At 50.5% G+C, this 23,201-nt stretch overlaps 9 protein-coding genes across 9 annotated transcripts; 2 read left to right on the top strand and 7 right to left on the bottom strand.

Annotated features, from left to right (window-relative positions):
• Window positions 1–443: 443 nt before the first annotated feature.
• UGP/PGM (UDP-Glucose-Pyrophosphorylase/Phosphoglucomutase) lies at window positions 444–4,326 on the bottom strand. Its single transcript, XM_002185339.1, has 3 exons — window positions 4,229–4,326; window positions 3,576–4,043; window positions 444–3,490 (listed from the first exon to the last, which is right to left on the bottom strand). The coding sequence occupies exons 1-3, from the start codon at window positions 4,250–4,252 to the stop codon at window positions 809–811; spliced, it is 3,174 nt and encodes a 1,057-aa protein (XP_002185375.1). The 5' UTR covers window positions 4,253–4,326; the 3' UTR covers window positions 444–808.
• A 959-nt stretch (window positions 4,327–5,285) lies between these two features.
• PHATRDRAFT_50443 (predicted protein) lies at window positions 5,286–6,988 on the bottom strand (the record flags this gene model as incomplete). The annotated part of the gene is made up of 2 exons (XM_002185338.1): window positions 6,806–6,988; window positions 5,286–6,767 (listed from the first exon to the last, which is right to left on the bottom strand). The coding sequence occupies exons 1-2, from the start codon at window positions 6,875–6,877 to the stop codon at window positions 5,286–5,288; spliced, it is 1,554 nt and encodes a 517-aa protein (XP_002185374.1). The 5' UTR covers window positions 6,878–6,988.
• Window positions 6,989–7,754: 766 nt separating this feature from the next.
• On the bottom strand, window positions 7,755–8,579 carry PHATRDRAFT_41403 (predicted protein; the record flags this gene model as incomplete). The annotated part of the gene is made up of 1 exon (XM_002185337.1): window positions 7,755–8,579. The coding sequence occupies one exon, from the start codon at window positions 8,577–8,579 to the stop codon at window positions 7,755–7,757; it is 825 nt and encodes a 274-aa protein (XP_002185373.1).
• A 1,356-nt stretch (window positions 8,580–9,935) lies between these two features.
• Window positions 9,936–10,883, top strand: PHATRDRAFT_50442 (predicted protein). The gene is made up of 2 exons (XM_002185388.1): window positions 9,936–10,311; window positions 10,436–10,883. The coding sequence occupies exons 1-2, from the start codon at window positions 10,124–10,126 to the stop codon at window positions 10,836–10,838; spliced, it is 591 nt and encodes a 196-aa protein (XP_002185424.1). The 5' UTR covers window positions 9,936–10,123; the 3' UTR covers window positions 10,839–10,883.
• A 91-nt stretch (window positions 10,884–10,974) lies between these two features.
• PHATRDRAFT_50441 (predicted protein) lies at window positions 10,975–13,396 on the bottom strand (the record flags this gene model as incomplete). The annotated part of the gene is made up of 1 exon (XM_002185336.1): window positions 10,975–13,396. The coding sequence occupies exon 1, from the start codon at window positions 13,303–13,305 to the stop codon at window positions 10,975–10,977; it is 2,331 nt and encodes a 776-aa protein (XP_002185372.1). The 5' UTR covers window positions 13,306–13,396.
• A 467-nt stretch (window positions 13,397–13,863) lies between these two features.
• Window positions 13,864–17,087, top strand: PHATRDRAFT_50440 (predicted protein; the record flags this gene model as incomplete). Its single annotated transcript, XM_002185387.1, has 2 exons — window positions 13,864–14,201; window positions 14,388–17,087. The coding sequence occupies exons 1-2, from the start codon at window positions 14,004–14,006 to the stop codon at window positions 17,085–17,087; spliced, it is 2,898 nt and encodes a 965-aa protein (XP_002185423.1). The 5' UTR covers window positions 13,864–14,003.
• Window positions 17,088–17,157: 70 nt separating this feature from the next.
• Window positions 17,158–18,908, bottom strand: PHATRDRAFT_50439 (predicted protein). Its single transcript, XM_002185335.1, has 3 exons — window positions 18,702–18,908; window positions 17,667–18,605; window positions 17,158–17,590 (listed from the first exon to the last, which is right to left on the bottom strand). Exons 2-3 carry the CDS (start codon window positions 18,522–18,524, stop codon window positions 17,453–17,455), a joined length of 996 nt encoding a protein of 331 aa, XP_002185371.1. The 5' UTR covers window positions 18,525–18,605; window positions 18,702–18,908; the 3' UTR covers window positions 17,158–17,452.
• Window positions 18,909–19,543: 635 nt separating this feature from the next.
• Window positions 19,544–21,197, bottom strand: PHATRDRAFT_50437 (predicted protein). Its single transcript, XM_002185334.1, has one exon. It carries the CDS (start codon window positions 21,128–21,130, stop codon window positions 20,711–20,713), a length of 420 nt encoding a protein of 139 aa, XP_002185370.1. The 5' UTR covers window positions 21,131–21,197; the 3' UTR covers window positions 19,544–20,710.
• Window positions 21,198–21,660: 463 nt separating this feature from the next.
• PHATRDRAFT_16955 (predicted protein) lies at window positions 21,661–22,356 on the bottom strand (the record flags this gene model as incomplete). The annotated part of the gene is made up of 1 exon (XM_002185333.1): window positions 21,661–22,356. A coding segment is annotated over one exon (696 nt), but the record flags the coding sequence as incomplete, so codon positions are not given.
• Window positions 22,357–23,201: the final 845 nt, after the last annotated feature.

Raw genomic sequence — 23,201 nt, 5'->3', positions numbered from 1 at the left:
ACTTTTGGTTGTAGACAAACCTTGTGGTCGACCGACAGGATACACTTGACCTACTAGGCAAAAGGCGTTATCCCGGCTTCCTTTCGGTACGAGTCCATGGTACCCGATCACGCGGTTGTCCCGTGGCGTGCTAGTGACTCGGCGCGGAAAAAACAGGCACGAGTGTCCGTTGGATTCATGACGACATACAAGTGACTCGAAATCGACAAACAAGATTAAAGAACCCTATCCTGAAATAATATAGAGTTAGATTTGGGACGACATACAGACGACAACGTTACCCTAGTTCTGACTTTTGTTGGTTGGAAGTTAGTAATCGTTTGCATGGGTCAATGCCATCCCGAAGTCCTCACCATTGGAAGCAACTAACTGTGAATGTGAAGGGATGACCACATGAAAACAATCCTTGTGATCTAACATAGAATAAGGGGTTTTTCTTACCTAAAAAGATTACTTAGAAAGTATTTCCCGCGAAAATAAAAACACTTAGAAACAGTGTGATTTTTCCCAAATAGCGAAAATTTCACCCCTGCTCATCCCAAATACCGAATTTTCTCTTTGTATTACTCGGATAGACAACGAAATATTCAGCTTGCATTAGGATGCATGAACCCATCGAAACGAGACGAGGATTTTGCACTAGGGCTATCGTTGTTGCACTATTAAGTTGCTCTACTCGACAATTACGAATCGATTCCTGAGCGAGTCACATCATTCATATATCAGACGGAGGAAACTGTTCTGGCTGGCTCGTTTAGTTAGCCACACTGAGACCTAGCAGGACGTGTTGCCAGAGCTCGAACATCAGTTACGTAATTACGGTTGGTTCTTCAGTTCCGAGGAATCCCTTGAGGTCAGATAAATCCAGTGCGACTCGAATCAAATCTGCCAAAGCCTCTGAAGCCACCATGTCAATCTTCGTCGGTTCGTACTGTTCGATGTACATGCGGACCGTGGCGCCACTGCCCGCCGTGCCACTCAAACGGAAAATAATCCGCGAGCCATCCGTCATTAGGAACCGCATCCCCTGCTTCTTGGCCACCGAGCCGTCCACGGGATCCACGTACACAAAGTCGTCGGACTTTTCGATCGAGTACTTGCCCACCGTCTTGCCCGTGTTCGCGTCTGTTTCCGCCCGCATCTTGTCCATCATGGCGTTCGCCTTGGTCGCATTCATGTTCTCGAAATCCCAGCGGCTGTAGTAGTTGCGTCCGTACTTTGCCCAATGAGCCTTGACAATGTCTTCCACGGTCACCAGTGTGTCACTTAGGCTGTTAGTATTGGCGTGCGCCAAAATGCTGAGCCAAGCCAGCACGGCCCAAAGTCCGTCCTTTTCGCGAATGTGATCGGAGCCTGTGCCGAACGATTCTTCCCCACAAATAAACGGAGTGTATTCGGCACCGTCAAAAAGCTCTTTGGAATCCATCAGGTTCCCGAAGTATTTCCATCCCGTAGGTGTTTCAAACAAACTGTAGTTCAGGTCCTTGGCGACGAGATCGACGGCGCCGGACGTTGGCATGGACCGCGCGACGCCCTTGAGTCCACCTTGCGTGCGGAAGAATGGAATGGTGTCGGCGTTGGCAACAATGACTGCCAAGGAATCGGACGGACTGACAAAAAACTGTGTGCCCAGAATCATGTTGCGGTCTCCGTCGCCGTCGGCGGCCGCACCAAAGCTGGGAATAGGACGTCCGCCCATATCGATCTTTTCGCCCTTGCGATTAAGCCCCATGACGGCAACAAGCTCTTTGGCGTACGTGAGGTTGGGGTCGGCATGGCCTCCGTTGAAGTCGTCCTTGGGGACACAGTTCAGTGTGACGGAGAGGTCCTGCCCCAGAATATCGCAGAATACTTTTTTTACGTACGGCCCGTTGACACCGTGCATGGCGTCGTAGACCATGGAAAAGTCGGGGCGATCCAACAGCCCTCTGATGGCCGAGAAATCAAAAATAGATTTCAACAACTTGACGTGAGCTTCGGTGGAATCAATTACTTCAATATTGACTTCGGCGCTGCCGTCGTCAGACATGATCTTGGAGTGGCCCGCAGCGCCAATGTCAATGTTGGGGAATTCCTTACAAATCTTGTAGGACTTAATCGTCGTTGTGTTGGCGTAAATTTCATCCGTCATCCTCTCCGGAGCGGGCTCACCATGTTCGCAGTTGTACTTGATACCAAAATCTTCCGTTGGGCCACCGGGATTGTGACTAGCCGTCAAAATAAAGGCTCCAAATGCCTTTTGCCAACGCGGGCCGCCTTCCCGAATGATCGCAGAAACGGCGGGTGTCGACAAGAGGCCGTCCTGTCCAATCCAGAAACGTCTGACGCCGTTAGCAACACCCATCTGAATAAGTATTTGGATTGCTTCAGGGTTGAAGTAGCGACCATCACCACCAATTACCAAGGACCCCTTCGATATGTCCGTACCACTGGCCTTGATGGCGTCAAAAGCAGCTTGTACAAAATTGTTAAGGTAGTTTTCCTTCTTGAATTCGGCAACCTTCTTCCGGAGTCCTGAAGTACCAGGCTTTTGTCCCGCAATTGGTGCTGTTGAAACAGAGGTGGGCTTTAGCTTGCCAAGACCAGCATTAGACGTCAGATCGTGTTCCCCTGTTACTTCACCGGTGGGCACAAACTTAGATTCGGCGCTCGAGTTGACAATCTTGACATCACCCACAAACTTGGTCTTTTTCGACATCCGGACCAAACCCTTGATAGTCAATTTGTCGCACTTGACGAGGGACGGAATGCCGTCCTGGGTTGCTTCTTCCAAGGCGCCGACCAGCTTGTATAGTTTGCTGTCGAGATTGATCACGGGCGCGCTCCCGTTGCAGGCTGGATTGAGTACCGGCTTGTGGTCCACGAGCAAGTATGCATCGGAGCGCAGCAAGAGCAGATCGCTGCACTTTTTGACGGGCGCAAAGCGTGTGCGAGGAACAACCACCGCGCTGGCGCCTTCGAAACATTCAATAGCGGCACCCATAGCGGTTTCCAACTGCAGTACCGGGGTCGACGAGTCGTCCTTGGGGTCGACCGTCTTTTTGTTTTTGATCATGGGCAGAGGAATAAAGCCGCCATTGCGGTCGATGATCTCCTTGAGTTTATCGAGACGAACCCACAAATTGTTGGTGTTGAAAAAGCGGTGCTTGCTGATATCACTGAATGCATCTTCATCCTCTTCAGCGCACATAGCAGATTCCCGAAGAATAAGTTGTCCATCGGATTTGCGGACGGCCAAGTGCCCTCCCTTTTTGTCGTTTTCTGTACGTTCGCAGCACTCCATCAAGAAGGGTACATTCTTCTCGGCAAAGTAAGTCAGAATTTCAAGGTCCAGGCTAGCACCAAGGTTGTCCGAATTGGAGACAAACATATATTTGAACCCTTCCTTGAGCAGGGCATCAAGACGACCAGAGCCAACCAAGGCCGCGTACAAGTCACCGTGTCCCGGCGGACACCACTCATTTTCCGGATCGGATTCACAAGATGCCGGCTAATCCAAAGAAGCAAAGAAATGGCGTCAGAAGTCAACCCGATGAGAGTGGTCACCTGTATCCATTCGACTACCAAATTCATACCTCGAGAGTCTCCGCGTTCAACTTGGGGACCTTATTTTGCATCATTTCTAAACCTTCCTCGGAAGCAAGATCAGGGTATTTGGAACTCAAAAAGCTCAAGGTATCGTCGGAAGTAGAAAACGAATTCATGAGCATAAACTTGACGTTCAAACCGTATTCCTTACGCATTTGAATGACTTGTTTGGCGGTCAAATCCAAAAAGGTGTCGTCCCCCTTGACTGGCAACAGGGACTTGGCCTTGTCCAGACCCATACCCGTGCCGAGTCCACCATTGAGTTTGAGAACTACCGTCTCGGCAAGAAGGGTGGCGTTGGGTGCAATATCCAGCTCCGCGGTCTTGTCCAGCTGGGGGACGGGCGCAATAGAGTCTTCCAAAATCATTCCGGAATCACCCGAGACGAGACTACCATAGGTCGACTCGAAGGCGGCAATCGCCGATGGAGCACAGCCTCCGGCTTCCATTTTTGCCTGAAGGAACGCAAATTCACAGTGAGAGAACATGCAGAGAGATCCTACAGTAGCACAAAGAATAAGTAGACTGGCCGTCGTCGTCATCGAAAACGCGAGTTAGCGATTCCGATTCAACCGCGCCGCTCGAACTAGAGCCGCTTCAGTTTCAAACATCATGCTTGTGTACGTGGTACTTTACTTACACGAATGGGATCGAAAGAAGGCATCTTGAGTTGTCAAAGCAATGTTATTAAGCAACCAACCGTAGGATATTCGGGAGGCTCGTTGTTCGTCTTTCGAATGGAAGATTTGTGTTTTTGTGCGAACCGCAAGTGAACGGAACACGCATGTCTTTTGTCTCGTCTGCGTTCTTCCTCACCCTCGCTCACGCCAGCTTCCAAGATTCGTTGGCGCGGGGATCTTCCATAGATCGCCGTCGTCACACCAAAATGGTTCGCAATACACTGGCGGTGAAATCCTGATATGGGCATGCCGACGTCGGAGGTCGTAGCGGCGTCACGAAAAGCATACGTGGATTACTTCGTAGCCAGGCTCGTTCGTATAAGGAAAACATGAATACTTATGATATAGCAGATGCTCTGATATGTCTCGCTTTCGTTTGGGAACGACGTCAGAGAAGAGAGATATATTTGAGTTTTTAAAGTCAAAAGATTGTGAATCTTTATTATGAATTTATATAATCCAAAAATGCTACATTACATCAGAGCCGAGCTCGCTTGAGCAGACTCAGTTATCAGGAGATTCCGGGTTCGAATCCCGGGCAGGTTTCATTGCCCTGTACATCCTGACCTGTTGGCCCAATGGTAAGGCGCCTGACTACGGCGTCTGCTCACCTTTTTTGCCTCATTTTTCTTTTTTTTTCTTCAGGACAATCTGATTTTTCAGGTTGTGCTCGATGGAATGCGCAACGACGAGCCTCTGGGCGGGAAAAGAAGACTCAGGGAATCGTCTAGCTTCCTCAGCCTATTACTTCTTGTTCCTGTTGATCCCGTTGTGTCTCGGGCGAGTTCGCAATCTTTCAGATTTCAGCTCTGCCAGTTTCTACAATAAACACCATCCAGAGAGTTTTTTCAAACAATGAAGCCCAGTCTACATACAACGATGAACGATCACTTTTTTTACCTAGTGGATGCACTGCATTGCGCGAACTGCATAAAGTTGTATGGTGTTGTGGCTTATAGACCAGTATTATCAAAAAGACGTGTTCATAAAACGGCATAAAATGGAAGTATAAGCATTCTACACAGATTCCAACGCCGGGCCATTCCCCTTTGCTACCGTCTGGTCGATCTTCGCCTTTTCTTGCTGAGCAGCCGGACTGTTTGTTTCGCGAATTGCACCTTGCTGTCCTAGACGACCACGAGTAGGAGGTGCACCAGGGACCGCATCTGCTTCCGCCACCGACTTGTAAAGATTCCAATTCATGCGTAGAATTTCAAACTCGCCGCTTTCTCGGTAGCCACCGGGAATCTTATTGTCCGCGGCAAACTGAATTAGGCGTTCGCGCAGTGCCGGATAGCGATTGCGTGGCATAGAAGGAAACAAATGGTGTTCGAGTTGGTACTGCATGCCGCCCCAGAGCCATTCGGAAAAAGGATTGGTGGTTACTGCGTTGCGGGTCGATTGGAACTGCGCCGTGACCCAATCTGGCTGATAAGTTTCAAACATTTCTTCGGATTGGTGCGTGGGCGTGACGATCAAGGCTGACATCAGTCCGCTCAAAAAGATCGCGGGAAGCCAGACAGTGACCGGAAAGACAGTAAACAACACAGCATAGTGCAGTAAAAGTCCATACAGTTCACCTTTTGCCCCGACACGCTTGTTTTCGACGGCTTCAATTACTACCTGCATGGTATCGACACGCCACAGCGCAAAAAGTGCCGAGAATGGAACCCAGAAAATCAAGTGCTGGATTTTGCGCAAGGGTGAATCATCCTTAGGATCCGGCGCCCACGTGAATAAGAAAGGATCCGTAGCAATATCCTCATCTACGCCTTGTTCATTGGTCAAAGCGTGATGCTTGTTGTGCTTGTCGGACCACCAGGTAGGCCCGAGACCAGCGGCAACACCGGCAAAATTCCGGAGGCGATCGGTGAACGAGTCAACGCCGTGAATGAAATCGTGGCCCAACCAACCGGCTGCCGTCATTGAAAGTCCCAACAAAAAAGTAGCAAGTGGAGGGGCTGAATGTGCAGTTACGGCGGCACCGACCACGAGCGAGGCCCAAATACCAAGCTGCGTAAATTCGTGCACCATGTCACGTTTCCACCAACCCTCCTTTTCCAGATCGTCTCGTAGTTGGCGAAAAGCAATTTGTGTGGAACTGTCAGGAGCAATAGTAGTTTCCAACATGGCGACACTTTCAGTAGAGCTGGCAGGCAAGCGCTTGTACATAGCGCGTCCTTTTTCGGAATGAAAGGCATCCATAACTTCGGTAGCATCGCGGCCATCGTACCAGTCAATCCAGTGGGCTCCAGCAGGGTGAGCCTTGCGCCAGCCGGAGAGATCATACCATTTTCCGTGAATGCGAACGTCGAGCGAAGTTCGGCATTGTTCGTCGTCGCATGCGTCGACGATGACGCAGTTGGCGTCTTCATCGCAATCATAAGCCACATTTTTTTTGCTGATTCTGTTTGTTGTGGAACCTGCTGCTTTCCATTGACGGATGAAATCTTCGGGGCAACCGCTGACCGAAGAGCCGTACTGCGATAAGCAGAAAAACTGCTTTTATTGTAGACGGTAGGTCTTTTCAGCGGAACATTGGTAGCGGTAAACGCAGACGACGCCGAAGCCGATGTCAAAACTATCAGAGCAGAATGGAGAAATTTCATACTTTTTAGCCTTGAATACGAATATCAAGGGGGTAGCTACAAGCTACAGAAGGTTAATGGCTTGTAGCTGATCCTGAAAAGAGTGAGTCGATATTTGGATCTCACAAAGCGATGAAATGTACAACACACGCAGGAGAGGAAAATTGGGGATACAGAACACCAAGCTTGAGTCCTTTTCTGACTGGCTACTCCTCTCTCGTACGGCATTCGACGAGGAAAGGACACGCCACACGCCAAAGAAGGGAAGGACGCGCGATCACGAGAGCCGAGCAACGGGTGCCGATCCTGCGGACTTCAAACCCAGCTCACGCCGACCAATCCGTTGGCAAGACAGTGAGTCACTGGTTTTGCTGCGGTCGATGACAGACTCTTCACGAAACGAAACAGTCGCGTGTATGGGATCGTGCGTCACTCGCGCGTGGTTGAAAAAGCCGTTCGATCCTTGACGGATTCGTTATGCAACAATAAGTAATCAGAACACATGGTTTCATTATCAGAAACATTTGTTTCACAATCAATTAAATATGTCTTCAAATAGGTACTTGTGGGTCATCCAATCCTCTGATAAAATCGGATGCACCACAGCGAACAGTCTGCTTCGTATGAAATTCAATATACAGAGAATCTGACGCACGAAACGGTATAGATAAGAAGGAAATGACAGCATTCGAGCGGACTGTCCTACATCAGATGTTCTGTTTCCTTGAAAAATATATGAAAACTCTTTTCACCGATTGGCCGACAGGGCCTGACTATGAAATACAGAAACGCTATTTCACAGTCAAGGCAGGTCTGTGAATCAAATCTACGTAACGTGTGTGTCGCTAGCAAATGCGCAAGCCTGCTAGAAAATTGAACTATTTTTATCCCATATCTACTATGCTGCAGCTGCCGAGCGGCTGGTTTTTAAATAGTATTCGTGGCCCAGAAGGTTTTCGGTTTCCGTCACGGAATCCACCAAAGCTGCCAGATTGGCCGAAACTTGTGAGGCTTCTTCTTCGCGGTTTCCGAGCAAGAGCAGTTGGCCGAGGCTATTGAGCGTTGTAGCGGACGTAATCATTAAAGTGGTGTGCAACTGATCATTCTCGTTGTGCTCGATGACACCACGGTGTTGCAAAAGGATCGTATGGGCGATTCGAAAGAGTTTCATGGCGCCACTCTGATACCGGCAAGTTTTTTCTCGTATTGATGTTGTCGCTAGCAAGCACATTTGAGCGACACCAAAATTTTGCAATAAGATAGCTGCATTGAGCTCGCAGTCGCCTAACTCTTGCTCGAATCCGCATGTGGAGGGTTCAATGCGAATGCACAGGGGATTCGAAAAAAAAGAATGCTCGGAGTCAGCGAGAATCGACTTCATTACGATAGGATCCCATTCATCGTTGGAAATTGATCTGACCGAAACTTCGGGGGCATGCAAGCATTCGGTTCTTGTAGCGACAGACGAAAGCACGGATTTTGCGACTCGTTGGTAAGCGGAACGGACAGATTCATGAATTGCGGCCAAGCTGACGGCGTGTTGTTCGTCGAAGTCTAGAGGAAGGCCCACTCGCATCGCCAATTGCAGAGCAACCACGGCCTCCTTAAAGGTTTGCGCGGCCTGTAGATATGCTCCACGTTCCATTAGCGATACTCCGATATTGTTGAGTGCAATAACACATTTGTAGGCATCAGTGCGAGTCTGAATGCTGTGGCTAGCCATTGCTGGAGTCAATCGATTGTATTCTGTCGGAGAATTTGTGTGCTTACCAACCGAGCTCACTCAGGGTAGGTGCAATTCACCGAGCATCTTCGCAGGTATGTTGCTCGCCTTCTAACTGCCAAGTCAGCCACTTTCGTTAAGTAGGCTTTCTGAGCCTTTATTAAGAACAAAAGTCAAATAATCTGAAAGGATTTTGAACTGGTCTTCAGTCACAATACCAAGACTGAGATTTCTGAAGTAAAAGCCAAACTCATCAGGTGCTTCTCGTTTTTTAAAAATCCTCTTAGTATATCTGCTGGAAAGCTGTCAAATTCACAATGTAGGTCGATATTATGGGATCTCGAAGCATATTGGAGTCTGTCGTTGGATGGATAGATTGATTCAGATCTATGATCATTTTGGCCATAGTAATCCATTTTCAACATTTTCTTATGGGTCTTTTCAATCGAGGTGCCGATATTTTATATCATGCAGGACTGAGAATGCGGATGAATTCGAAAATGAAATCGGTCCCGGCTATTAACGTTGGGTTGATTTGCCGATCACAGTCACATTGTAGATCAACAAACCGCCACTATGAGTTATACCGAATATGACTTATTGTTCACTGATATGCTGTTTTTCTATAGGTTCTGATGCCTGAGTCATCTTAGCCGCCACGTCTATCCCGTCGGATGCTCGGACAATTTTACTTTGGCCCTTCAGAAGTTTCCTCAATATATCCAACCTACTTATGGACATGAGATAATGGCAGCTACTCGATCGAGATTTTAAGAATTTCTAATGTTAGTCTGCTTGCTACCTGGCTCAACCTTGTCCACCTGGGGTACCTCCTTTGCGCAGCCACTATATGCAATGTTAAACCTTCTGCTCAGCGATTCTTTTCAGATTTTTCCTTCTCTACTACACCTCAGCACAGAACAAAATTAGCTATAAGCGCTCACAGTCAATACTTGGCGTACAGTCCAAGATCTATGAAGTGAAGATTATCAGAAAACATCTCCGTCAATGACTGTCGTGATATATTCGGTTGTCGCGTTGACCCTCATCGGTTCCCACTAGATTGGATAGCTCCCATTTCGTCGTCTTGCATGAAAAACACCTCAACATTGCTGAGGCCTTTTCCATACATATAACATATTTAAATAAGGTCAAGATGACATTTGTTACATGATTGCGAGACATAATCCTTGTGGTTGGATTCCTATTGACCATACAACAGAAAATCGCTCCGTTCGAATTTTGCCGATTGTGAAAGGTAGGGAACTCGGAATTTCAAAGTAGTGGATATTAAACCAACTACTGTAGACAAAGCCGGTAGAATAAATGATTCGAAAAATCCCACACAAATCGCATCGCAGGATTATTGCTTGACACTCTATCGTATGCGTCGAAGCAATCCAACTAGTACTTGACTTTCCTCTGTTTTCTTCACAGGTAGAGAAGTCTTCGCTCAACGTCGCTCGACAACGCCCTCTGAACCGCCACGAGTCGCTTCAATTCGATCAAGTTCGAGGTTGACAAGCCTCCATTGCGTGAAAACGATGGCAATTTATGAGAAAGAACTGAACACAGCCAGCAACACGGTGTACGAAATGAAGACGGCTGACTATGCCGAGCTGCTCAGCATGCCCGGAAATAGTGTGTGTGCTGACTGTGGGGCGGTCAACCCGAACTGGGGATCACCGAAGCTCGGAATCTTGTTTTGCACCGATTGTAGTGGTAAACATAGGTAAGTCTCCGGTAGCTTCTTACCTATCTACATCATCAGAGAAGATAGAGCTCGCGCCGAGACGTTGGCTCACAGAAAAATTTGTCATTGTATTGAAAAATCTATCATTTTTTGTCCATAACAGGGGCCTAGGTACGCACATTTCCTTTGTGCGATCAGTCCATATGGATGCTTGGACCGACCAGCAACTACAGTATATGAGATTGGGAGGAAACGATCGCTGTCGAACGTATTTGCAAGAGCACGGCGTACCGGTGGACGCGGATACCAGTGTCCGCGACAAGTATGACAACGATGTGGCCGAGCTATATCGTTGTCGGTTGCAAGCCCGTGTCGAAGGAATAACGGAGCCGACGCTATTGCCACCTCGGAAACCGAAACCAACAGTTACTGGCAAGCAACGCATGCAAGGATTCGGAAGCAGTGCTGCCCCGACGCCTTCGAAGAATGCTTCGAAAGCAATTTTGCTGGGAGTTCCAATCGTTGTGGCGGCGGCAATTGGGGGTTTGCTGTATTTGCGACAGTAGGACAACAAGGGTGACTTGTAATGTAAAACTAGAAAATATTTGTACAGTAACAATCTATATGTACGTCGTGCGTACTGTATTCCTAAAGACGGTAGGCGGCTTTTCCAAGTCAACATCTGTATGACCTATTTTCTTTTCACGGCGCCGTTCCTCGCGTCATCCCCGCCACACCCGGATGCACCGTACCCTTGTGAATGTGATCGAGCAATCCGGGCGGTCCAAAGGGCGAAAAGACGGCCCCGTCTGCCGGCCCCGCCGGTATGGCAGCGCGTTCGCGCAAAACGCGATCCAAAGTATCCCGCTGGTCATCTTCCAAACGTGCCCGGAAAATAGTCCGGCCTACCAGGTCGGCCAGTTCTTCCGCACACTGTCCCGCCGCGTGCTGTGACAATTGCGAGGACGACCGCGCATCCAAACTCGAGAACAACAAATTCTGGAAGACGTCCAGGTACAACCGCTTGAAACGCTGTTTGCCGAGCGCTTCCGCCATTCCAGGAAGATTTCTCCACAACGTGGTGCGCAAATCGTCCGATTGCGGAAAGTGCTGTACCCGACACACGTCAGCTAGTTCCCGGAGCATGGGAAGCAGGATTTCGTCCGCAAGGGGTGTCGGACTCTCCGGCGAGGCACACCGCACCACGAGTTCGCGAATCAGGTAGACGCAGCCGTCTGTCGCTTCCCAGGGCGATTTTTCGCGATTAACGTCGCACGAGGAACACCCGATGCGGCCGGCACCGCCCTTGCGCAGCTTCGGCGCCAAACTCCCGCAACTGTACAATTGCGAGTCGGTGTGAGCAGCGGCGTCGTTTTGGCGGGCCTTGTATTCGGTCGGCGTCATGGCGGATTGGCTGCGAGCCGACGGAAGAAGCTTGTCAACGAGGGCTAGGAGTTCCTGTAGGAAGTCGGCACCATAGGCTTCGAGGGCGTCGCCCAAGGCTACCGCGGCGTCTTCGCGGACGGACCAAATCTGGTCCGTGAGCTGTCCCGTCCAGCGTTCCCAAAGTTTACCGAGTTCGGGACGACAGGACTCGGGATACGCTTTGCAGAGGAGGCCGCACGCCAAACAGGCTTCGTCACGCACGGGCCAGGACTCGTCGTGGAAACACATAAGCAAGGCCTGCAGCAGTAGGTCCATGTGTGGCAGGAGCTCGTCGTGATGGTTCGGATCCGACCCGAGGCGGATGGCCAGTTCGGCGACGGCCTGGCAAGCGGCTTCCCGGACGACGTGATTATCGGCGTCGCACATTTGAACGTAGTAACGGCAAACGGCGGGCAAGTTAGCGGCCACCAGGGACACGCCGGAATCGACAAAGACGAGTTTCCACGTTTCGTGACTGTAGAGCTTGACCCCTTGCGCGAGATAGAATCGATTCAAACACATGCGGGGTAGGAGTACGGGATACAAATCGTCCGCTGGTGCCTGTAGAGCCTGTAGGGTGGTGAACAAAACGCGACAGAGGACACTGGCGGCCATCCGGACTTGTGACCAATTGTCGGCGAGCCCGTGTTTGAGTACAACCCGGCAGGTTTTGCGCAGAACTCCGTCGGACTCCGTCAAGAGGGCCTGTTGCACAGGGCTTCCGGCTGCTGCCGCGTAAAGCCACTGTTCCAGCACGGAAATCCCGGCCGCCCGGACGTGGCGATTGACGTGCTCGATACAACTGTACTGACAATCGTCCAGAACGGTTTGGGGGACCCCAAAGTGTACGACGTAAGCCGGACCGAGTGCCCGAATCAAGGAAGCGAGACACTGCCAATTGGTTTCCAAGGCACGCCATCCCGTGGTGTCGTCCAGAGCTCCCGTGGAGGATTTACTGTACTTTGGGGATCGGTCCCCATCATCGTCCCCATCGTCGGGAGTGTTGGTGTGTGGATCGTTTTGTGGATCAGGTTGTTCGTCTCTACCTTGTTGAATATGTGTTCGAATGGATTGCACGAGTCGATCGTGGAGAGCTTGACGATTGTGCGGGAGTGCATCATCGAGTTCGACGGTAAGTTTGGCGTAGGCTCCCACGGCCTTGGCGACGAGAGTACGGACCCGGGGCTCGTCGTGTTCCAAATGTCGCAAAGCGACGTCGTGAAGGGTCTGACAAAGGACCAAAGCCTGGTTTGTGTCGAGGACGGGTACGACCGATTCCAGAGGTGTTCCTTCGTCGCGGGTGGATGGGACCCGTGGACCTTCCAGATACACGGACGGTGCCGCGTCGGGGGTTGACGACGACGACGACGACGCGGCGAGGGCTTTTCCGTGCTGCGTGAGGGCTTCCGTCGCCACGTAAAGACCCACCGCGAGTGGTTCCCAACGAGACGATGTAGACGAGACGAGTGACGTAATGGAGGATAAAAAGACGTCCGCGGACGGGTTCGCTACGAGGGCTCGTGTGGGACGCAACACCGTCTCCTCGTCGAGCGGAGGCTGACGGCGTTGGAGAGATTCCAAGGCACGAGGAATCGACGAAAAGTCCATGGGGGCTGGCTACGTACGTACTATTGAATGGACTGTGTGGGTGACAATGACAATGAGAATGGAGTATCTCTGTGAGAGTAACGAAAGCGGGAGGAAAGGAAGATGCACGGTCGAGAGGTCGTACGCACCCGTAGTAACTCTGTAAGATCCACAGATGCGAACTTTACAGAGAGGTTCCGTTTGCTAACAGTAACTAACAATAACTGTCTACGAGCTAACGTAGGGAAACGACGCGTTCACTGTAGAAAATAGGTAGGTAGTAGATCTCGTCGTAATATAAAAACCCTGGCGTGTCTTTTTTTCCTTGCGATTCTCTTCCTCGCTATGACCGCACATATGGAAAGGCCAAAGAGATGACGATCCATCGGGACGGATCGTTCACCTTCCACGACACATGGTCCCTGTCGGGAAGGCAGACAGACAGTCGGCCGTCGAAAATGGACGGTTGATTTTTCTCGTGGGCGATTGCGATCTTCTCGTCCGGCTCGGATATTTTGGGACCGTTTCTGTTTGTTTGTTTGTTCCCTGCTAACACTGAACAGCTAATAACTCGATACACACGCCAAAAAAAGCTTGCACCGAGACCACAATCGATCGGATACTTTCTCTCTCCGACACCTAGAGTTACTGATTCCAGCCCAGGTTCTTCCTACTTCTATTTTCGTTCACCCATCAACTAACTGCTACTGCTTCAACCCATGACGGAAACGAGTCTGCCCAGCCAAACGGCGCTTGCGCCCAGCACCACCAAGCCCGCTCTCGTACTACCCAAACAAGGCGTCGCCAAGGTCAAGTCCGTCACTTCGGGGGATACCGTGGTACTTTTGGGTAAGCCTCCGCAACCCAATCTGCCCTGTCCCGAAGTACTCTTTACCCTCGAAGGCCTTTCGGCTCCGGTACGTAGGCCGTCTCGATATCGACAAACATCATTATCACCCACAGTTGGTATTCACATACAGATACATACCTACACCGATTGAACGCGTGTTGGAATACTCCCGTATACTCGCCGTTGCACTCGTGCTCTGTGTTTCTTCTCCCACTCACTTTTTCGTTCGTTCGTTCGCTCACTTGTTCCGTAGAGAATGGCGAGCAAGGTCAATCCTACCGACGAGCCGGGCGCCTTTCCCGCCCGCGAATGGCTCCGTCAACAGCTGGTGGGCAAAGTGGTCCGCTTCGAGACTCGCAAGCAGCCGAACAGTGCCGGTGATCGCGTCTACGGCTGGATCTTTTTGCCCGCCACCGCTCCCACGGATCCTCCCGTACACGTAGCCGTGGAATGCGTGCGTGCGGGACACGCGACGCCCAAATCGCTCAAGTACGCCACCGGCAACGACACGGAGGCTCCGGCCGTCGTACCCACCGCGCCGTCTCCCGACGATGCACCGGAAGTCGCGGCCGCCAAGGAATACGAGCTGCAGCTCGGGAAAGCCTACGCGGAAGCCAAGTCGGCACGGGTGGGTCTGCACGCCACGGATCCCCTACCCCTCGTACGGACCCTCCGCGTCGCCAACGAAGACTTCGCGACGCTCCAGTTCGTGGAAGCCGTGCAAAAGCACTGTACCCACAAACGGATTCGTTGCGTCATTGAATACGTCTTTGACGGATCCCGGCTGCGTCTGCACGTGACGGATGCACAGTTGCCCGAGTTCCAGTACACTTCCTTTACCCTCTTGTTGGCGGGAGTCACGTGTCCCCGGCTCGGGAGCGCCAAGTCCGATCCACCCACTCCGAACGAACCCTTCGCCGTGCAAGCCCGGGAATTCACGCAGACCAGACTGCTCCAACGCGAACTCGACGTGTCTCTCGTCGGCACCGATAAGGTCGGATCCTCCGCCGTCGGAGTCGTCCATCATCCTGTCGGCAATATCGCCGTCGAATTGCTCAAGAACGGCTTGGCCCGCATGGCGGACTGGAGTGTCCGCCTCCTCGCGGTCGGCGATGTTCCGGCGCTCCGCGTCGCGGAAAACACGGCCAAACGCACCGCCTTGAACGTCTGGCGCAATTACGCTCCACCCACGCTGCAGACGGCGTCGCAAGTCTCCGGAACCGTGGTCGAAGTCGTGTCCGGCGACACCGTCCTCATACTCCCCGACGGCAAGGCCTACGACAGTGAAGCCGTCTTGTACAAGGTCTCGTTGGCGTCGATGCGCGCCCCGCGGGTCGGGAACGAACGCGCTGGACGGCCCGACGAACCCTACGCCGTCGAGTGCAAGGAGCGTTTGCGCGTCTTGACTGTCGGTCGGGCCGTGAAAGCCCAAGTCCACTACGAACGCGACATTCCACTGCAACCCGGTGTCAACGAAACGCGGCCCTTTGCGACCCTCTCCACACCCAAGTACGAGGACGTGGCCGAGGTGCTTATTCAGGAGGGACTGGCTGTGACACAGCGTCACCGGGATGACGACGAAACCTCGGCACGGTATGATGAATTGCGGGCGGCCGAGGCCACTGCCAAGGCGGCAAAGAAGAATACGCACTCGGAAAAGGAGTACAAGAGTGCCACCATCAATGATTTGACCGATCCACGAAAGGCCAAATCGTATTCCGGTTCCCTCATGCGCTCGGGCCACACCAAAGCCATCGTGGACTACGTCTTCAACGGCGCATTGTTCAAGCTGTACATTCCTTCGGAAAATTGTTACATACGCTTCGCGCCAAACTCGATACGGTGTCCGCAACCATCGCCGAGTCCGGGTGGTAAGGTGAACAAGGCAGCCGAGCCTTTCGGCGACGAGTCGAAGCGCCACGCGCGACTTCACGTCCTACAGCGTCACGTAGAAATTGTGTGCAACGGTGTCACCAACAGTGGAATTATCACGGGGGACATGATGGTCGGACAAGGTGGACAACGTCGTGATTACGCCATCGAGTTGGTTGGTGCCGGCTTGGCCACGGTCGACCAACGCAAGATTGACTATGGAGAGGCACCACGATCGCTCGTTGACGCGCAATCAGCAGCACAGGAAAGTAAGGTCGGTCTATGGTCGATTGTCCAAGAGCAACCCGAAATTAAGGTTGCCAAAACAGCAGTCAAAGCCAAGGAAACGGTCGCCACGATTCGGTTAAGCGAGATTCGCAGCGGGAATCACTTCTTTTATCACGTGGTGGATGATGAAACAGCCAAGGTTGTGGAGGAATCGATGAAGGTTTTCACCAAAAGCCACGGCACGGGCGGCGCTCCGTGTGACGCTAAAATTGGCAAAGTGGTTGCCGCCTTGTTTAACGACGGCAGCGGAAAGGCATGGTACCGTGCCAAAGTTATCGAACGCAAAGGGCCTGGCAAGATGGCGGTATTGTTTTTGGATCACGGAAATGTGGCGACGGTCCCGGTGGCAACGCATCTGCGCCCTCTCGATATGAACCTTGGGACAGATCGTATTCCACCGGTGGCCAAGGAGGCAGTCCTAGCTCTCACCAACACGCGACCATTGGACAGCGATGAGGGTATGGATGCGGCTCGACTGTTGCAAAGCAAATGCTGGGGTCGCAACTTGACGGCCCGGATTTTCGCTCCGGACGAGTCAGGCAAAGCGGCTCTATCCATCGCGACGGAAGCTGGTTCCGACGAAGAAACTATCAACGCAAGTCTGGTGGTGGAGGGGCTAGCTCGCGTGGCCAAGCCAGAAACTGTGACGAGCATCTCGAGTCGTATGATCGATCCTTCGTCATTGGTCGAGTTGGCGGCGGCACTCAACGTGGCCCAGGAAGTGGCTCGCAAGTCTCGAGTTGGTATGTGGCGGTATGGTGATATTGGCGACGAGGATGACGACGATATGTAAGCACATTCAATATCTTAACCTTCAACAAATACAACCTCTGATTGTAGGCTGTCTCTCTTTGCGGTAGAATACAATCTTAAACGTTTCATTTACATTAGTACAGCAATTCTCTGCAAAGTTGAATGGCGACAATTGTCGAAGCAGTCGAATGTATGGGCGACCTTGGTCAGCAGCCACAATCTCGTGTGCTCTTTCAATTGAAATCACATCAAGGATTGTCGTGTAAAAAGTTTTGGCGGTCCTAGCAGCCTTTGCGTTTCGCAAACAAAGAAGACCTTTTGACGTCGCAGGATAAAAACAACTGCCGCTTGTAAAAATTTAAAGAAATTACATAGCAGCAATTCATTCCAATCTGCCTTCCAGTCTCACACCCCCGGCTTCAAAGGCGGAAAGACCTTGAGTTTCGAATCTCTCTGCTGCAACCGGAGATCGGCAATAACCGATTTCATCATAGGACGCCGAAAACCCTTTCCGAGCGCGAGGCGGACCTGTTCTCTCAAAATCTAGCAATATTGGAGAAATAATCATCAGGAGCTAGTGCATATTTAAATAACGCCAATTTATAGAAGCTTCACGTACCGTAAATCGTTTGCCAATGATGATGTCTTCCGTGCGCACAATTTGCATAATTTTTTGGTTTTCCGATGAGTCCGGGCTGAACTTTCTAAGTTCCATCCTCAGCGATTCGGAAGCATACTCCCATACGAAGTCAAAGTCGAACTCGGTTCTATACAGGCAACACATGCTCTCTTCTCCTAGCCAAAGTAACTCCATTTCATTTCGATTCAAAACGGTGTCCACGTAGAAGGTCGTTTCGACTGGGATGTAACGCTGCCCTTGTCGGGACTCCTTTGACGATCTACAAACCGGATCCACCGAAGATATTGGCGGAACTGAAGTACTCAGTAGTAGACTGTGCATGAGCGCAGCCCGCGGCGTTGAACGCCCATCCTGATCTAAGGAGGCGGTCTTCGGCCTCAAGGCCGTACCCGCTGAACGTTCTTCAAGTAAAGCAAAAGACGATCTCGGCTGTTTCTGCGGTTGGTGATCCGACCGCTTTCCTATATGTTTTCCCGCTACGGAATTCGTCGTGCTCGTTGCATTCTCTTCAAGGTGTTTGAATGTATTAACGCTGATTGCTTGCGGCGAAGCCGATTCGGATGTGTGATGAAAAGGGTGGCTTGAGCCGACAAATACATCGCTAGCACCGACCGTGGCTTGTTTTCCAAGAGAAATAATAGCCTTACTGCCGAATGATTGCTCTACTTTTGTGGTACGAATGTATTCAACTTCCATCACTGCCGTTTCTTCGTTCCCTTCTACGGAAGACACGTCGGAGTCTCCGAAAGGTGAACTTGGCACGTCACAAGTCAAGGAAAACCCGCCGTTATTCTGCAACACCTCGTCCCCGATTTCAAGTTCGGTCACCTCGGACATGCCTGCGCTCGATGGTGCATGCAAGTGCCGCACTCAATTTTTTGAGGCCTTTCCCTGAATTGTGCAAACATATGTTACTCTCTGCCATTGTCACAGGCAATCAAAAACAAGTGTGAGTGAATAGGGGATGGCCAGAAAGCACACTAGCCAATATATGTCTGCTTTGGATTTACTGACTTTTGATGACAGCCACCATGAAACAGAGTTTTGCTGTCGATGAACCACAAGACCATGGATCTACCTTCAAAGCTAGTAGCCACCTTCATATAGTCGCAGTTACTCTTTTGGCCGAAGGTCGACGGCCTTACACGTATCGCCGCTAAATCGAGGACGTTAAACTGGACAAAACGTCGCATTTCTCCTAACTTGTGCGTTTACAGTTTGCTACGGACCCGGTTTTGATCTGTATCGAAAGACATATGCACAGGCGGAAATTCGAATTCGACTTGGTCCACTGCCGGCAAACAGATTATCAGAAACATACGAGCTCTCGCGTTTCCGTGAATGATCTGGCAGGTAGTCCATAAAAGACATTGCAATACCGGATGTCTTTTATTTCGGACGAACTTGTCCATTTACAACGGTTTATAGGTTCGCAGGACAGCGTTGGAACTGTTCGTTACTCGACTAGGGTTGGACAAAATGCAATCTGGCCACCCCTGGAAGACCGGTTTTATTATATTAGTCAATTATCAACTTTTCCGCTTTGTCAGCGCTATAAAACTGACATCGGAGGTAAAACAAGTAAAACAAATGGTGTCCGAACAAATGATAACAGATTTCTGGTAAAGTGTTAAACACTTATCTTTTGGCATCTGGTTTACGTCTTTTCGTTGTCCACCACGTCTGTAGCTTTTTATCGGTGGACTTTCTGACAGTAAATGACCGACCATCTCTCTCGCAAAAAACGGTACAGAAATGAATGTCTCCCCTCTCAAATAGCATGCATTTTTCGAAATTCACCACTGGAAGTAGTTTTTGGCCGACGATAATCGTTTCACAATCAATTCTCGTTGATTCTTTCTCGCTTCCTCCTCGTTATCTGCTACTGTTGACACTTCTTTCACGCTCATTTATTGTGATAAATCTCCCTTGAGGCCATGAGCACCCACAGCTCCGACACTCATCGGCACGCGTACAGCGTCGCCATCGCTTTGAATAATATTGGTGTTCGTCTTCTCGAGAAACATGACTTTTCAGGAGCCTGTACGGCATTCAAAGATGCGATTTCTGCCATTCAGCTATCATTCCGGCATTCTGTTGATTCTGACGTTTCCGATCTAGCAACGCCTCGCGCTGCGATGTTTGAGTCTGAAGACAGACTTCGACTTGCATCACAGCGCCTTTCTAATTCAAACAAAAAAGGAGTTTCCACCCAAAGTGAACTACCTATTGTTGTCATACCTAGCAACGAATGGAAATCATCAGCCATGAAGCTTTTGCTGAATCAAACCCGGGCAACATCAGTCGGTATTTGTGTCTGCATAGAAACCAGTATCGACTGGGGACTCCACGGAGTTCATGATGAAAAAGATGTTGAACTCACCGCCGCAATTTTGCTGCAAAATATGGGATTTTCTCAGATTTGCCTTGCGCGTATGCAAGTGGACAAGGGCACTTCCAACAAAGCACTCACCCGGGCAGCAAAAGTTCTCCGGGTGGGACATTTTATTTTACAAAATCAGATTCGCGCCTCACCCGAAGACCATCTGCGATACACTCAGCAGACGATTGCTGCCGCTATGCATCTCAATACTATCGGCGTGCTTCTTTTTTCCCGAGGGAGCCTTTTGGAAGCGCACTCGACGCATGCGAGTCTCACCCGTGTTATCAAAAGAATGGCAGAAGAATCCGAATTTTTTGTCGGAATCACTGACAGTAGCATCGAAAAGCATACAGCAGCGGCAGCCTAGTTGAGATATTTATCAAATTGTGATGGCTCCGGACCGTCACCTGTAGCCGTCTTTTTATAACAACCTCTTTGATCGAGCAGAGAGCAAGAATAGCGAATTCTGCATTTGCCGACGGTAAGAGCGACGCACTGAATTTCTTCCCTATTCAAAGACACTACGAAAGACGCTGAGCATTCCTCAATTCTAAAAAGTTAGCTGTCACATAGACAATGTATTCATCGAAAACCGAAAGACGTATTGCTGGACGTCTGTGTGTCCACGCAACCCACTCTTTTACTCGCCACCCTCGTCAAAGGAGACCTTCAGATAAATCTTGGCTTTTCTCGAAAACCAGCCTCCACCCTTTTTGTGGTCAATTACCCTCTCGATCTCCTTTGGTACTTTCGTCAACCCAAGCTTTTCCATAGATATTTTCGCTGATCCAATTTCGTCATCAAAACCGATATCGTCGTCCATAACCTTGACGTGTAGCACGATATTATTCATGGACGGAACACCTTTGAATGTGAACGTTTCGCCGTACTCAGGATTAAGATCGTTCTTCTTTTTGGAAGAAATTTGCTTGCCAAATCCCTTATCGAAGACGAAATTGTCTTGTTCTAGCTCAAACTTGACGTATGGATCAGACTTTCCAAGCGTATCGCTGTCTCGAAGATTGGCGATCCTGTCCAAGTAGACCGTAAAGACTCCCATCGTCAAGTAATTGCTGGCCTGGTGGTGATTTTAGTCTTTGGTCTCGCCTGCGTAACAGTAGAGTCGAGAATATTCGTTCCGAAGCTGTTTTTTGCGTTTGAACCTGGTACCCGTTAGCTAGCCCCTGGAACCACGATTCATTGCATCCGAGTGTGTGGGACGTCACTCTCAGTAGTTGTCGAAAGTTGTACCTGGTCACACGAATAGAAGATATCATCTTGACACGTCACTCCTCACGTATATTTTTATTCTCGACATATGCATTAACAGTAAAATACTTGCTTCTGGAAATTAAAATTTCATAGTCTTTTAACCTTAAACGTTTTGTCCAGAACAAGGTGTGATTCTTACCTTACCTTACGCTAGCTAGCTAGAACTTCTCTCACATTATTCGTGGCAGCATCACACTAGGTTTGTACCCAGGTTTGTACAAACTCCAGCAACTGTTCGTTTCTTCTCGGATGTATCCAGAGAATTGGGTTTGCGAACTGTATTCGGATGGTCCACAAACGCTTCCGAATGCCGCAAATTTACCAATGCAACAAGGCTGCACCGGCTTGCATCCAAGGATGCGCAAAATACGCCGCCACTGTCCCACCAACAACCAAGAAGTAAGGCCCACGCAAGAATTCTTTGTAGTAGTCCGGAGGCAGCGTTTGTCGACCTTCCCATATTGCTTGGAACGGAACTACCGAAGTTTTACTCTTGACGTAGTCAAAGGCTTCGCCGTGTCGAGTTTGCAACCGGCGATCCCCGTGATACACCGAAAAGGCGTGGTGGCCAATCAACATGACCGATGCGGCCAATGCCGTGGATGTTCCCAACCAAAGAGAGTGTGCGGCGCACCACATGACCTGACCAACAGCTTGCGGATGACGTGTGATTCGAGTGATGCCGGTTTCCCATAAATGAAGCTGTGGTCTTTCGATTGCAGCAATCTCCAACAGGTTAAAGGTCGATGGATACAGGAACAAGAAACTGATAAAGTTGGTGACCCAGAGCAGAGTGTGCATTCCGGGCACATGGGTCAAATCCCAAAGTTGGATTCCTTCGTGGGAATGGTTGACAAAGTACGAGATACAGGAAAGGGCCAAAGGCAAGGAAACTACGGCAAACAAGACTCGCCAGGCCCTGGCACCGACCACAGGCTCGGCATAGGTTCGGAGACTGGCCAATCCGGAGTGCGCCACGGCAAACACCGTCAACATCGAAAAGACGGTGACGGCAGGATCAGTCGTTCCCGTGGTGGCTTGGACAGATTGCAGAAACAAATCTCCACCGTGCAGACCTCCGGGAAGGAACCACGCCCAGGCCACTGCCGCCAAAACGGTCCCCGTAGCGAGTGTAAACTGGAGCCACTTATTCAAGCTTTGCTCTTCGAGTGAAAAGTAGGCCGCGTCGTCACCAACTAAACGAGTTTCGCTCGTTTCCACAGCAGTTTCTGGTTCCGTCGTGGACAAGTGTAAGCGGATCGAAGAGGAGGAGGAGGTTGGCCACCAAGGTGCCATCGAGGATTGGTGCAAGAACCTCGAGTGTCGAGATCCGACAGAACTCCCCGGCGCGACCGAAAAGGCATTCACAACGGCTGCGAACGCTGCTAGCAACACCACCGCTTTCATCCTACACTCCTTCGGAATTTTTTGTGGTACACTGTAAGGAGCAGACGGAATTCACCAACTCGGTTGGGTCCAGAGACACTATAAGGTAGCAGACGGAATTCACCAACTCGGTTGGGTCCAGAGGTTGTTGTGTTGACTGCATCCTGGGATACAACAGCAGATGGTTATTGTATCTCGACACTTGTTCGTGATGGCGATCTGCCGGTTCGCTGACGCACGACGTACGAGTGGATGGATTCTTGACCTCGGTGGTCGGCAAGACCGAAAATCACTCGCTCGGGAGACATTCTCGGCCGAGCGATTTGGCTATGCGAAGGGGAGGCGCGCTTCCCGACCCATGGTTTGGGTTCCAATTTCATCGGGTCCCGTTCGCATACGGTGGAATGTCTCTAGTGGCGGCGCCGTACAGTACTACTCAACCGGCTTGCGCGTGCGTTCGTGTATTCAAGAAT

Source organism: Phaeodactylum tricornutum, chromosome 30 (assembly GCF_000150955.2).
Source record: "Phaeodactylum tricornutum CCAP 1055/1 chromosome 30, whole genome shotgun sequence".
NCBI lineage: Eukaryota > Bacillariophyta > Bacillariophyceae > Surirellales > Neidiaceae > Phaeodactylum > Phaeodactylum tricornutum.
The sequence above is the reverse complement of the archived record's forward strand: the minus strand, read 5'-3'. Positions and strand labels throughout refer to the sequence as shown.

Bases quoted from the DNA above. Each gene is read 5' to 3' on its own strand.
- UGP/PGM (XM_002185339.1), bottom strand. From the start codon at position 4,252: ATGCCTTCTTTCGATCCCATTCGT. The intron at 4,044-4,228 runs GTAAGTAAAGTA...GCGTTCCTTCAG, and splicing joins CTTCTTTCGATCCCATTCGT to GCAAAAATGGAAGCCGGAGG. The intron at 3,491-3,575 runs GTATGAATTTGG...TCTTTGGATTAG, and splicing joins TGAACGCGGAGACTCTCGAG to CCGGCATCTTGTGAATCCGA.
- PHATRDRAFT_50442 (XM_002185388.1), top strand. From the start codon at position 10,124: ATGGCAATTTATGAGAAAGAACTGAACACAGCCAGCAACACGGTGTAC. The intron at 10,312-10,435 runs GTAAGTCTCCGG...TGTCCATAACAG, and splicing joins GATTGTAGTGGTAAACATAG to GGGCCTAGGTACGCACATTT.
- PHATRDRAFT_50439 (XM_002185335.1), bottom strand. From the start codon at position 18,524: ATGTCCGAGGTGACCGAACTTGAAATCGGGGACGAGGTGTTGCAGAAT. The intron at 17,591-17,666 runs GTACGTGAAGCT...CAATATTGCTAG, and splicing joins TCATTGGCAAACGATTTACG to ATTTTGAGAGAACAGGTCCG.
- PHATRDRAFT_50437 (XM_002185334.1), bottom strand. From the start codon at position 21,130: ATGGGAGTCTTTACGGTCTACTTGGACAGGATCGCCAATCTTCGAGAC.